General features: G+C 32.2%; 1 protein-coding gene across 11 annotated transcripts in view; it reads right to left on the bottom strand.

Annotated features, from left to right (window-relative positions):
• Window positions 1–13,363, bottom strand: part of LOC118205983 (cullin-5-like) — a 170,684-nt gene that overhangs the window by 38,549 nt on the left and 118,772 nt on the right. For all 11 annotated transcript variants that reach the window (XM_085823827.1, XM_085823830.1, XM_085823829.1 and 8 more), the window contains 3 exons: window positions 1,877–1,984; window positions 1,080–1,144; window positions 802–934 (listed from right to left, as the gene is read on the bottom strand). In XM_085823827.1, the coding sequence (XP_085679953.1) occupies window positions 802–934; window positions 1,080–1,144; window positions 1,877–1,984 (306 nt within the window). The remainder of the gene's footprint in view (window positions 1–801; window positions 935–1,079; window positions 1,145–1,876; window positions 1,985–13,363) is intronic.

The following is a 13,363-nucleotide window of genomic DNA, read 5'->3' on the forward strand; positions in this document are numbered from 1 at the left end:
GACTACTGTGTATCTAGTGTCTCAAAATGAGCTCTTTGTAAGTGCTACCCACCACAATTGATGAACCCTGGAAGAAGTGGAACAGGAATGGAGATCAATACTGCCAAAATTTTATGGAGAGTCCTTCTATCATGGAAATCAGAAGAGCCCTTCCATCATAGAAATCATGACCCAGACTTACAGTCCAGTAAAAAGGCTATCAGATCGAACATTTAAAAAAATACTCTTCACATTTTAAACATAAATTAAATGGCCCAAAAATTATTCTAAAAATGTGTAAACACCCTCTGTAATAAATAAACGCATTTTCATAAGATATTGAATAATTAAAGAAAAGAAGAGAATTCCAGTTTTTATGAAATCTTAAGTTTATTCCCTGTTGTTCTTTAAAGTGGTTAGCAGTGCAAATGCCATATTATAGGACCTGAATTCGATTCCTGGAGAAGATATGGATGTTTGTCAATTCCCCTTTACTGGGGTACAATATTGAATACCCATGGACAATACTTCTGAGGATGAAATAGCTAAATGAGTGATATGCTCAGCCATTCTCAACCAATGCTTAATAAGTATGTGTCCACCCAATGGGGGAAAAAACAAATCTCATGCATTAATTTGAAAATTAAGTATTAATTTAAAATAAAAAAATTATTTTCATCAAATTTTACATTAACTAACAAAAATTTGGTATAGTTATGTAATGCATACATATATATTACATAGAACTGTAACTTAAAACATTTAAATCTGTCAATTATATTTTATACCTAACTACTGATAGCAGAAAATATAAATACATACCACTCCTTTTAATTTTTTATCAACTTCATCTGATGTCAATTTTTTGGTGAGAGAGGTTTTCCTAAGCAGCACATCACAATAATTAGCTAAAAGCTCGGCACAGCGAAATTCTGGTTGAGTTCTGTTGCCAATCCTGTAGAGAAGAACATTTAATATTCGGAAATTATTAAATAGCATTTTCTAACAAAGTGAGCAGAGCTACTTCAAAATGTACATTTTTATGTGACATTAAAATTAACAATTTATGAATTTTATGTGAAAAACAGATATGATCTTACACTTTTTGCTTTGTAGACCACTCTAAGCAGAAAACAGATGTATCGTTAACAACTTCCTTAAAAGCCTGTGAATGAAATATTCTTAAACAAATAGAACAAAATACTAATTATTATTATTATTATTATTATTATTATTTACTATACACCTATTAACTCTTTCGCATTGATAGAGACCCAAATCTGTTTCTCTCAAACATCTGAAATGCCTGTATATACAAATTTTTGTTGGAATGGATTTTCTTTTCCCATTCAAAGTAGAATGCTACAGCATTAACAATAGCTTACTTTTTTAAGTGAAGCGATTACTCTCTTGTGTGGTTTCACCCAGCGTGCAGTTTTCCCTTGGGACACGACTGCAGTTGAAAGCACCAATAGTGAAACATTGACAATACATAAAGAAGAGCAAAGGCACAATTCAAATAACAGAGCTACTTAATAGCTTCAAAAGAATGGTTGGTATGTCATTTAACAACTCCCGAAACCAATGCGGCATGCACTAACATGATGAAGAAAAGCACCAGGTAGAAATGTATTCAGACATTTGAGCAACCTGCTTATATCTGAATGGTCAGACGTTTCGGGTGACTTCGATGTGAATGAGTTAAAGCTGATGGAATATTTGCTGAAATTACAGGAATACCACAAGAACATTTTTTTTTTTTTTTTTTTTTTTACTTTTACTTTTAAGAAATACATAAATATATTTTTCCCATTGAAATATTTCTGTTAAATTTGATTTTTAACTAGAACATGCTATATGGTAAATCTCTCAGTTATAACATAAATATGAGCAATACCTTATCTCTTGATGTTAAAAATCTAGGATCGTCATTAAATGCTTCCTTGACTAGCTTGCTAAACCTTGCAAATAATTTTAATAATTGTTCTACATATTTTTCAAAGTCCTGTAAAAATAAACACACCAGAAATATAATAGTAAATAAATAAACAGAAATTTAAAACAGATGCTATATAATAACAAATGAACTTTATTTTATGGTTCAGTTTCAAACACCAAAATACTTTTAAAAATTTATATCCTCCACAAATAAGATCTATAATTCTGATTTTTTTTTCCACGCATAAACACAATGCTAGTTGCTTGAGAAAATAAATAACCTTTTAAATTTTTTAAAGTGGCTTGGCATAATTCATAGTCTCAAATCATAAGAAACTATTGTATCGTGTGTAAATTTCTCTCGATTTTCAAACTGAAGTGTATTTTCTTGTAATTATTTTGTTACCACTGATAAAAAATGACCTTGATTCAAACAGATGTTTAAACACAGTCTCTTCCACTCACGCTGTATAATTCTAGAGTCTGTTTTGGCATAAATTTTGTTCAGTACAGTGCTAAGAATTGAGAACTTAAAAATTCATTTTTGTCATATTATGTTCTTTTAGTTTAAAAAAAAAAAAAAAAAAAAAGTTATTTTAATGGCTAGTCAAATTTGTGATGTATGTAGAAAAAATGCTGTTTTTAAACCCACAGTTTGAAGCTGCTTTGAAACACCTAAAAACCGAAATTTCAGCTTCGGGCATGGTGCATGCTCTGGACAACCATGCACAGTAAACAAGGACCTATAAAAGAAGCTATTGCTTAAGTTTACATGATACAATTCAGGAACTAATAGACAGACTAAATATTCCAAAAAGTATAGATCATTTGAAGAAGATCAGGCATGTAAATCCACTGCAACGTAGGAGTACCCCATACTTTATCACAGAAGAATACGCTTGCTCAAGTTAGCAGGTAATTCTTTGCTAAAAAGAAATAAAGAAGCTCCTTTTTTGAAATGACTCATTAATGTACATAAGTGTACAAGAAGTGTATAATATACTATAACTATAAGAAGAAAAAAGATCATAGGGTAAACCAAACAAACTTCCTTTAGCAACACTCACAGAGGGCACATCCCAAAAAAGTAATGCTTTGCATAAAAGAGTCTGCAAATGAATTGCATACTATGAACTATAGCCACTAAATCAGATAATAAATTTTGAAAATTTATTCCAAATGGCAGTTTATAGCAGCAATAGAAGCAAAGCATGAAGAACTGACCAACTGTCCAGGTGGGCCCCAGATTTCGGTGAATGTCAGACAAAGGCATGGAGTACAGCTGGAGGGCTTTATGACATTATCCTATATTTACTAGATTTTGATCCCTTCAGATCACTTCAAAATTCTATGGACAGCCGTCTACGTTGACTGTAAAACAGAAGTCATTAACTTCTTTATGAATAAACCTAATGACGTTAAAAAAAATATTTTGCAGCTGCCAGATAAGTAACTAAAAGTCATAGAACAAATTTGTGCTTATGCGATGAATTTTCTTGTGTTTTGTAATCATCAAAATGTTGCAAAATTTTCCAGAAAACCTATACTTTTTACATTGCAGCTGTCTTTTGGAATCTTGTAAATTTTTTAACCATCAACAAGATAAATCATGTAATTCCTAAATTAAGCTTACTAAAATAACTGCCAAGAACATACCAAATTTTACCACTCCAAAAGAAATTAAGGATATCATTAGAAAACTTTATAAGGAAAAAAACTGATGTGAACACCACAATGATTTCCTTGTATGGCTTATTAAATTATACACATTTTTTGCTGCATTTCACTTAAACTCATTTCCTCAAATTTCATTAGAAATATATTTTACATTCAATTAATTCAGTTCTGATTTCATGGCATAGCAAAAATATATTAAAACTCAAGAAATCTTCATTAAAATTGTAAAATGCAAGAAAACCTAAAGTACCAAATACAGTTTAAAAAAACAATTTTTGCAATAAAAATTAGAGTTTCTATGCCAAAACAAGCAGTTTGACCATTGGACAGAAATTTTCGGCATACAAAAATTGAAAGTTAAATACTGGCCTTCCTGCACAAAAAGAAACTTAAGTTGGTGCACCAACTGATTTAATTCACTATTCTACTAAGAGCTTCAGATGTAAACGAATTGCAGCCTCATTAGGCTTAACATCACTTAAATTTTAAATTGTTGATAATTCTACAACTATTGCATGCACATTGACTAAAGGGCATAAGCCAGAATATAACAACATTATTCAGTCACTTTTAAAGCAAAAAATGCAAAATTTCTCAACATATAAGAATAAAAAGCAGAGATCACTGAGCCAGGTAAGAGGGTGTCTTACCTGGCACATATATATATATATATATATATATATATATATATTTAAAATAAAGTTAAAAGTAAATTGGAGTCAAAGCAAGGTGAATCCTGGACAATATTAATAACTGCATCCTTTTAAAGGGGTTAAACATAAAATCAAAACATTTCAAAATAAAAAATTATCATAGTAGTATAAAACTTGAATTCTAAAAATGTAAAAAGGGAAAATATACACTCTTTTGAAGGAAAAAAAAAAAAAAAATCGAAGCACCAAAAAAGACTTTTGCAATCATGATGAAATTTGGTATACAAAAACATCTTGATCGAACATGCAAATGATCAAAGTTTCAAGGCAAATGAACAGGAATTGCGATCATAGCCTGCGTTTCTAGTGAGCAATTTGCAAAGTATAAAACCAGTAACAGAGGAGGAAAATTTATCTTTCTTTGTTGCTGCCCTTGTAATTCCTTCAAGAAGCAACTAAAAATGCCATTACGATGATTCGAAGATCTTACAGACAACTAAACGACTTAAAATGTGGTCCCATTGTAGGGTTGTATGAAGTTGGGTGGTCACAGCGAGCAACAGGCAGCCACCTGCAGCGTACACACACTGCTGTGCAAAGATGGTGGCAGCAATGCTTGCTACAAGGAAATTGCCGACGAAATGAAGGCTCTGGAAGGACAAGAATCACAAATGCAAGGCAAGATACCAGGTTCAAACTGCCCCAATGGTATCACTGTCTACCATTCAATGCACTACAGCCATGTCTATAACTTCCATGGTACCGCCCTCCATCTCATGGCCCTTGTCTGAGGCAGGGTTACGCTCACAGAGGCCTTTAAGACGTTTGCCTTTGACCCCACAACATCGGCAGAGTTGTCTGGAGTGTGGGACTTTCTTATGAAAGCAGGTCATCTTTAGTCATCCTCCGTACATCTTTAACAGCTCAATGATATGTTGATACCATCCTGAGGCCGGTTGCATTACCCTTCATGGCCCGTTGTCCTGGGGCCATTTTCCAACAAGATAATGCCAGGCTACATACCACTCGCATATCTCTGGACTGTCTCTGCGTAGCTGATACTCTTCCTTGGCCAGCAAGGTCACCAGGCCTTTTACCAATCGAGCATGTCTGGGACATGATAGGCCGCCAGATTCGGGCACCACAAAATATTGCATATCTGGAGCGACAACTGGTGAATGCCTGGCAGAATGTGTCGCAGAATGACATTAGGAGCCTCTACCACTCATTGCCTCAACAAATTCAAGCATGCATTGCCGCCAGGGCGGTTCAAACAGTTGACTAGCTACTAATTTGAACACTCAATGCGTGATTGTGAGCCGTGAACAAGTATTATGACCTTGATTTTTTAATCCTTTTATTATCTGTGTATGAGCCATACACATATTCAATTTTATCAAAAACAACCACTTCCTTTATGGTGCTTCAATTTTTTTTTTTTTTTTTTTTTTTTTTTTTTTTTTTTTTTTTTTGCAAAACAGTGTATACAAGAGCATAAAAATTAATCTCCCATTATTCAAACTTTAATTCAGAACTCATCAGGGGAAAATGAATAAAAGCTTCATAAAAGTTAATTAATATGCTTCGAAAATGCGTTTTCTTCTTCTGGTAAATTTGAGATCAAAAACCGACAAAAGAAGGAAATTTATAATACATACAAACTCATATTAAACCAAAAAAAGTGAATCTGAACATTACATAATGTAAAATGATTATTCAAAAAAAAGGGGGGCTAAAATCATTATATGTATATCTGAAATTCAAATTGAAATATAAAGACAGATCACAATGTAAGTGTATTTTAAAACAAATAGTTATTTAAACAATATTCTAAAAATGAGTGTTCCCTGATTATGTTTAACTAAACTTTTAATTCCAAGAAAACGAATAACTCTTCATAAAGATTGCTTAAATAATAAAATCAAAGCACAGCCCATTTCGACAAAAACTGAAAGTCTAATAAAAATAAAATTGAAAGAACCTATGAAATATAAAATTTAAAAAATGCAAACTTATTGAAATCATATCACATTCTTCAAACGAAAATTTACTTAATCCTTCAGATGACCAAACTGAGTTTCTTGTAGAATTCAGAGTGGCTCTGAAGAACCCAAAGATGGTAGTTCTTGGAAAAAGTATGCAATGAGGTTCAGTCTCTAACAGCAGAGCTAAGTATTTAAACGTGTGTTCAAATAAACCTCTCCTGTTAAACTCTGTTTGTGGGGAAGTCAAATGTGGGTGCGGTCGTGAAATTTACTACCACAGGGAAGGGTGACCACCAAAGTTCAAAGTGGCACCGTTAAGAAACTCTAAAAATGCTGTCTTCTGTAAAATCTTAAAATTGTGAAAGTAGTACTGGCTCAAAGTTGAGGAAAAGAAAAAATATATTTAAAAAGATAAAAGTCTTCATATAATTGGGGTACAAAATGTTTCTGAAACTAAAAAGCCCCATTTTAAGCAAGAAAATTTGCCAGTAAAATATTAATAATTGAAAAGGAAAAGAAACAAAATCTTTGTACATATTTACATTAAATTTCTTACCGTAGCCACCCAACTATTACCTCTGATTAGGATTTAAGTAATAAATATCAATTCAGAAGTCAAACAACAAAAATCAGCGTTATATTTTCAAAATTTTCACAGGACTAGTTTCGATGGTTCTGCCGAACCACCATCCTCAGCTGCAAAACCGCAAATGAACAAGATAGGAAATAATGATTAGATATGATAAGAAAGCCTGGACAAGAATAAGCAAGTGGCGCCATCTGTTGATGAAACCAGAACTAAAACATAATTTCTTTAAAGGCCAAAGGCAAAGATGGATTGGAATTAGGATCATTAACTAGAACAGAAAGGTTTTTTTTTAATGTGAAATGCTTCTAGAAAATCCATTTCTCGAATGGAAGATGTTTTTTGAATAATTTTGGCAGCAGAAAAATTGAAAGTGTGATTTTCGGACCAACAATGTTGAGCAACAGAAGACTTCTGTGTTTCCTTTTTTCTAACATATGACTCATGTTCCTTGACACGAAATTTTAAGGCTCTCTTAGTTTGGCCAATGTAATACCACACTGGCAAGGAATCCTATAAATACCCCAGGAATTCATATACAGAATGGGGTCTTGGAGTATGGAACTCGGAATTTTATTGATGGGAGAATAAACAACCCAAAAGTTAAATTTCTACAAAATATGTGCAACTTTATAGCTAATTGATGCAAAGAAGCGAATGACAACAGAATTTTTATAATCTCCTAAAACAAGAGTGTGCCTTTTAGTGTGTTGAGATGAGAATTTTTTAACTGCTTGATTACTAATGTTGGGTAAAAAGCCCGTCAATAGCTATTGCTTTTAAAAAATTTAGTTCTTTATCAAGGGATAGTTTGGAGGAGCAAGCTTGAAGAGCACGGAAAACATAGGAATAAAATGAAGCTAACTTTTGTTTAGTCGGATGACATGATTTAAAGTGTGGTAGAAGGGAAACCGATGAAGGTTTACGGTAAACCGTAGTACTAAAATTGGATGTGTTATGTGTGACCAGAATGTCGAGAAACAGAAGAGAATTGCAAGTCTCAAGTTCAAAAGTGAATTGAATAGCAAGATCAATAGAATTCATTGTTGAAAGAACTTTATTTAAATCATCTTTATTACCTTCAAACAGGGTAAAAGTATCGTCTACGTAATGGAACCATGCCGGGAAGTTTAATGTTTCAAACAATTTTGATTCCTAATAATGCATGTAGATATCAGCCAGGATGGGAGTGAGGGGGCTTTCCATGGCTAATCCCTCAGTTTGCTTGTAATATTTATTTTGGAAAACAAAATGTGTTTGTTTCAAACAGAGTTGAGTGAGAGAAATTAGCTCATCAATTTCGATGCAAGACAAATGAAATTCACGAAATCTGGTTTCTAGACATCTTAATGCACCTTCCACTGGAACATTGGTGAATAATGATTTTACATCAAAAGAAACCATGAGTAAATTTCTAGGAGAAATGTTTTAACCTTTTTTACAAACTCTATTGAATTTTTTATTGTGTAAATGTTATTGTCTAATAGAGTTGAAAATCTAGAAACTAAATATTTAGCTAATGGATATGAGGCAGTACCTGAGTTTGATACAATAGGGCAGAAAGGAATACCACTTTTATGAATTTTGGGAAGAGCATATAATCTGGCAAAATTCGCAACAGATGAGATAAGCGAATGTTTTAAGTTGCTTGAAATGATTCGTGAAAATTTGATTGCAGTTTTCATTTTTGACAGGTCCGAAGGTGAAGGATCTTTAGGGATCGGATTATATGGTCCTTCGTTTAAGAGTTTAGTGACACCATCAATGTAAGTGTTCTTATCCATGACAGCTATCTGGCCACCTTTGCATGCCTCTGAAATGATAATATACGGGTTAGAATGAATTTCGCGCATTGTAGCTCTTTCTCTCACAGTTAGATTTGGTTTCAAAGGTTTATTATTGAATTTCACATTATGAGCGATAAGATGCCTAATCATTTCTTTCTGTGAATCTGAAACTTTACTGAACTTGAAAGTTTTTTCGATAGGAGCCAAAATCTTTCGAATCGAGAGTTTACAGGTTTGTGAGAAGTTAAAATTATATTTTAGACTTCTCTCTTGTTCTTCTGAAAGACTAACATTAGAAATATTAACTATTGGCTTGATGTTTACAATGGGAAGATTTTTTTGAACTACTGGAAGACTGTAAAAAAAGTTTTTCGAATATAACTGCAAGGGTGTTTTTATGACGGTTAACTGCATTCTCCGTTCTAGACCAAGACTTTTGTTCAAGGGCAGTGAATTTTGGATATGAATTAGGGAGTTCCAGATGAAGCTTATAGAGTTCATGTTCAATTTTGGACAACTGTTGACGTGTATCCCTTATGATGGACCGAAGTAAGGCAAGCTTGAAATTTAACAGAATTCTTGAAACGCGACTGGAAGGTTTTTGATTAGATTTGATTTGAATAAAATTGGAGATCAATTTTTTACATTTACATTTAAGTAAAAAGTCAAGATGATTCAGGAATTTTTGCTGCTTCAGGTGTAATTTAGTGAAACGATTAATGGATGAAGGCATGATAAACAATGCAGAAAATCAAACTAAATAATAATAAAGCACATACAAAACAGCAGAAAAAACTTTCACTGAAACGAATAGAAAACAAAACGCTTGTAACCAAAATGCATGAAATCAGACAAGCAAAGCACAATATCCAAATATGCGAAACATAAACAGAACTAGAAAATTGCAAAAAAAGTACTTACCGAAACCCATTCAATCACAAAATGGCGGCCACACCATGTGCAAAAAAGGAAGCAAAAAATAAGCCGTTTTGGGCTCGGAAACACATACAAACGCAACACAACAAAAACCACGTGGAAAAAAGAATGCACAAAATAAGCCTGTTTGGGACTTCTATAATTAAGACACAATAACACGCCGAACAAATACTAATTCAGAAGTCAAACAACAAAAATCAGCATTATATTTTCAAAATTTTCACAGGACTAGCTGCAAAACCGCAAATGAACAAGATATGAAATAATGATTAGATAAGAAAGCCTGGACAAGAATTTTTCTGTTCTAGTTAACGATTCTAATTCCAATCCATCTTTGCCTTCAGCGTTTAAAGAAATTATGTTTTAGTTCTGGTTTCATCAACAGATGGCACCACTTGCTTATTCTTGTTTAGGCTTTCTTATCTTATCTAATCATTATTTCCTATCTTGTTCATTTGAGGTTTTGCAGCTGAGGATGGTGGTTCGGTAAAACTATCGAAACTAGTCCTGTGAAAATTTTCAAAATATAACGCTGATATTTGTTGTTTGGCTTCTGAATTAGTATTTGTTCAGCGTGTTATTGTGTCTTAATTAATAAATATCATATCACTATAAATGAAAAATTTTTTTAAAAGTAGTTAATAGCAGCTTTCTTCAGGGTTATAGAAATTTTGAATAGAGGTGTTTTATTCTCAAAGAGAATTTTGACTAAATAATTTATTTCTTCTTGTAAGTATTCGACTTTGTTACAAATACTTTTTATTCTAAGGAGCTGAGTATGTATGGTATTTAAAATTACTCTTCTGGAGATACTGGAGTGTCAATAGATTAGTTTAACAGTAGGAAAATCAAAATTTCTTCTTGTCATAAATTTTGATATCTTTAAAGTTGATAATTTGCTAATCAAGTTAATTAATATCTCCTTGTTGAAAGTTAGTTTTATTGAGTTTCAAACATGAAGGATAAATGTGATCGAATTCTATTTTATTGAAGTTATTGATTGCAATAATATCATCCATGTATTTGTATATGCTTTAGTAATATGAACTTTGTACTTGAGATAACTGTTGTTGAAAATGAAATTCCTTGGTGAAAAGGTACACATTATAGATCACTGAACTAGATCTTATCCCCATTAGGATACTGTTGATTTGCTTAAAAAAAGCATTATTAAAAGCAATGTAATTATTAAAAAGAATACTTTCTAAATACAGCTGCCATTCTTCCTTGGAAATAACCGTAATAATTTGTGGAAATAAATCTGGTAGAGTTAAAAGACTGTCAAATACTTCTTGCAACGGAACAGCCATGTATAAATTCTCAAAATCATTAACGGAAAATAATTTTAATTTTAATAGTGAGAAGCATTTCTAGTATCTGTGTGTTATTACTTATTATCCAAGTGAAATTGTGATCTTGCATCTGTGTGTCTTAATTAAAGTAGAGAACTGTTAAGTATTTTAGCAAAACGGTTTTCTATTTCTTTCATGTAATTTCTGGTCTTGTTAGCTATAAATTGAAATCTGGCATTTTGTGAAATTTGAGCAATGCATAAAGGTTGGAGAATCTATTGTAAAATATACTGGTGGTTATTTTAAGTCTTCAATGAATTGCAGTGAAACGTCTTTGCAGAATATTCGCCATAGTTACTGCGGCATGGAGTTCTTCTATAATCAGATTATGGTAGAAAACCTTTTAAATAATACTAAAGTTGTTACTGGCTTTGCCAATTTTCGCAATGGTAAAAAAATTCTTCAATATTTTAACTTTCTTGTCTAAATCTCATTTATTATGTGTTCTTTGGTATGCTTTTTGAAGTCATGGAGCATTGCTTCTTTCTATTCTAGATAAGTTGTAGTAGGTAAGTTAGTTTTGTAGCTGGAGAAGACTATGGAACTTTCTAGATTTTTTCCAAATTACTGGATGCTGAATTTTTTGCTTACTTTAAAAGTGGGTTGAAATTTGGTGCCAAGATTCATTAAATGCTTTAAAGTTCTGTCTTTAATAATTTCATAATTGTCTTTAATAATTTTTATATATAATTGGTGCAGCTGATTGCAACAAAAAAAGGAGTTGCACAATTAGATGTTATAGCACTCCCATGTACAAAATTTCTCTGTTCTACAGCTAATTGTTTTTGAGGTAAGCGAGACACATACATATGTATGTACAGATGTCATGGAACAAAAATTCCTTCTGAATCCATTTCGGAAAGAAATTCCTTTATTCAGGCCATATGCACAGATATCATTGAGGAGGAGGGAAAAAAAACCATTCAAATGGATTCGAGAGAGGTAAAATGGATATTTTCATTGAAATATATCCGGAAATGTTTCTATTACAAAGCTTCCTTTACTTTGTACAAAGAAGTAAAAAATGTTAAGAAATGATCCAATTACCAAAAAATTTATAAAATATGCATCTAAAACTATCACGTGACTGTGCAGTACAATAAATACCTAAAACATATATTTTTTAAATGTTCGGGAACTTGCAAACATTTGCATACTACAGAAAGAAGGGAAAGAAATCATGCCAACTTAATAGCTGGAAATCATTTAAACTTCTACCAAAAACACATTTAGAAAGAATTAAATAATGTCTTTCCTTATAAAATAATATATTTGGTTTCAAAAGACATCTTTTTTACCAGAAGACACTTTCTATAAAAATGACATATCAATCTGGTATTATTATTCTTTTTAAAAAAATTTTAACTTCTCGCCTATTTCTAATTAACTTAAAAAATTCTTATTACAAAGAAAATGTTTTAAAAACACTTAAGCATTAATTAAAATACTTCTAGCATGTTTAATTAGATATATATTACCAAAAAAAATCTATCAAATATAATACAGTCAAAGTAAAGAATTAATGGTACTTCCTTATTATAGTGGCCCCCAAGACTAAGAATCGCCAATCAACAAGATATCTCACCAGCTAGTGAGACACAAAGATATAAATAAATCACACAATATACAATAACAATAATACTCAAATCTTGTTGCCTAAGAATAGTTTTAACAATCATTATGGCAAGGCCATTTTTCTGAAACTGCTTTTAATTGATTCCTCAAAAACATAATTTTTGCCTCCACAGAAATTCTGAAAGATATGATTTGAGGTGATGTTGAGCCATGGCCTGTTGTTTACCACTACGCCACTTGGCTAAACACCCCATTCTATCCACATCTAGAATGTGGAATCGGTAGGGAAAATGACGAATTCTGATTCCTGAAATTTTAAAGACTCCGATTCCCTCATATATATATATATATATATATGTGCATGTGTAATGTTTTCAGTTATTCCCACACATCGTGGGTGAATGGTGAGGCTATTCCATTTCACGTTTTGGCAGATGGTTGACGAAGCTGGGATGATTGCAACACGGAGAAAAATGACGACTCAGGACTTTTCACTTTTAACAGCACATCTTTATTTTATTTTAAAGCAGATGATTTTTTCCAGATGAAGTTACTCAAATACTTATTCAGTAATTGAATTATTAGATACGACTGACTTATAACGTTCTAACAAAGAAAGAAGAGCATAGCGGAGGCATTAGCAGAATGAAGGCGAGAAGGCATCTGTGTAGGAGAACTTATGACGCAGCATTTATATGAAAGGTTATGTAACAGAGTAGCTTCTAGAAAAATGTAGAAAGACTTATGACGCAGCATTTATATGAGGAGGTTATGCAATAGGCGCGAATGTTCTAGAAGGTACTGGTCTAGGGGAAGATCCTGAATTGCAGAAAATTAATTAAAGGTTGCTGGTTCGCAAAGAGCAAAGCCATCGTATTTCTTTTTATATTTTACA

This window comes from Stegodyphus dumicola, chromosome 9, assembly GCF_044657685.1.
Source record: "Stegodyphus dumicola isolate Sdum_Otavi_A_Nest chromosome 9, ASM4465768v1".
Taxonomy (NCBI): Eukaryota; Metazoa; Arthropoda; class Arachnida; order Araneae; family Eresidae; genus Stegodyphus; species Stegodyphus dumicola.